This window comes from Sapajus apella, unplaced genomic scaffold, assembly GCF_009761245.1.
Source record: "Sapajus apella isolate SASKATOON/1434 unplaced genomic scaffold, GSC_monkey_1.0 scaffold88, whole genome shotgun sequence".
Taxonomy (NCBI): Eukaryota; Metazoa; Chordata; class Mammalia; order Primates; family Cebidae; genus Sapajus; species Sapajus apella.
Genome location: NW_022437028.1, coordinates 8,000,746 through 8,002,327, shown reverse-complemented (window position 1 = coordinate 8,002,327; position 1,582 = coordinate 8,000,746). Strand labels below are relative to the sequence as shown.

Genomic DNA, 1,582 nt, shown 5'->3' with positions numbered 1-1,582 from the left:
AGCTGTTGTAGTCATCCGTCATCATAATGGGTGCAATTTGATAGATGAAGAAGAAATAGTCTCTTGCTATGTTTCGGGTTTCTTTGCTTCCTGGTAACATTTATTTCCTTTTTCCCTCTCCTGGGCTTGTTGGCCATTTGAGTGTCTTGGGAGAAGAGGCTCAGTTTTTCTTTGCCCTGTTTGCTTGTGGAGCGGCCTGACCCTGGAGGTTGACCTGGGGAAGGACCACCCCACCTGCTCTGTGACATCTTTTGGGGACACCATTGCCACTAGAATCCCAGGCTGCGAAGGGTCTGAATCTCTTCACCCAGAGCATGGTTCCCTTGTCCCTCCTGCAGCGGGTAAAGAGCCTTGGCTTGGTGGAATTTGCTAGCCCGGGGGATGATGGGGGTGGCAGAGCCAAAGCCTTTAACCTGGGGGTCCCAGTTAGTGAACAGGCAAGGGCTTTAGGAAGTGGGGAGAAGGAGCGTCAGGAGGTGACCGTGTCCTCGGAACTGAATGTGAGATTTCAGAAAGAGGAAGGGCAGCTGGTTGAGATGGATGGTGAGTCAGTCACCGGGAGCTCAAGCGTGGTATGACCTGCGAGGTCAACTGTTGTGGAGATGTGAGTGGTTAAGGACAAATTGAATGGTGACACATCGGAGAAAATGGTATGAATCCAGGAGCAAAGGCAAATGAGAGCAGGTCATGTTGAAAATGGTCCCCTGCCTTCCACAGTGTCCGTGCCTTCTTTGTGTCTCTTGGTGGCCCACCATGTCACTGCCTTGGCCTCATCAGCCTCTGTCCCTCCATGCCTCTTCTTGCAGCCTCCAGGCGCAGCTGCTGCTTCTCCTTCTCCTTCACCTTCTTCTTCTTCTTCCTCTTCTTCTTTTTTCTTTCTGAGACGGAATCTCACTCTATTGCCCAGACTGGAGTGCAGTGGTGCGATCTTGGCTCACTGCAACCTCTGCCTCCCAGGTTCAAGTGATTATCCTGCCTCAGCCTCCCCAGTAGCTGAGACTACAGGTGTCCACCACCACACCTGGCTATTTTTTGTAATTTTAGAGGAGATGAAGTTTCACCATGTTGGCCAGGCTGGTCTTGAACTCCTGACCTGAGGTGATTTGCCCACCACAGCCTCCCAAAGTGCTGGGGTTACAGGCGTGAGCCATCGCACCGAGCCTCCAGGGCACAGCTTCTAAGGCATGGTTGGGATCATGGACTGAACCAAGTCAAGTCCGAACCCCATTTCTAGGCTGGAGTCACACCCATTTTCCTAGCTGCCCTCTGTCTTAGTGTCTTCCCTGACCCCAAACACACAGTCAGCACTTTTACTCACCTCTGGGCTCCCACACATGCTGTTCCCCCACCCTCAAACCTTCCCCTTCTTCCTCTTTATTCCTCTAACCCTTTTTTTGGGCTAAAAGTAAAAGTCATCTTTCTTTCTTCCCTCCCTTCCCCGCTCTTTCTTTCTTTTTTCTTCCTTCCTTTCTTTCTTTCTCTTTCTTTCTTTCTTTCTTTCTTTCTTTCTTTCTTTCTTTCTTTCTTTCTTTCTTTCCTCCCTCCCTCCCTCCCTCCCTCCCTCCCTCCCTCCCTCCCTCCC

At 51.1% G+C, this 1,582-nt stretch overlaps 1 protein-coding gene across 1 annotated transcript in view; it reads left to right on the top strand.

Moving 5' to 3' along the window:
- Positions 1 to 314: 314 nt before the first annotated feature.
- Positions 315 to 1,582, top strand: part of MUC12 (mucin 12, cell surface associated) — a 16,275-nt gene continuing 15,007 nt past the window's right edge. The window contains 1 exon segment of the mRNA XM_032254893.1: positions 315 to 500. Within this exon segment, the coding sequence (XP_032110784.1) occupies positions 315 to 500 (186 nt within the window).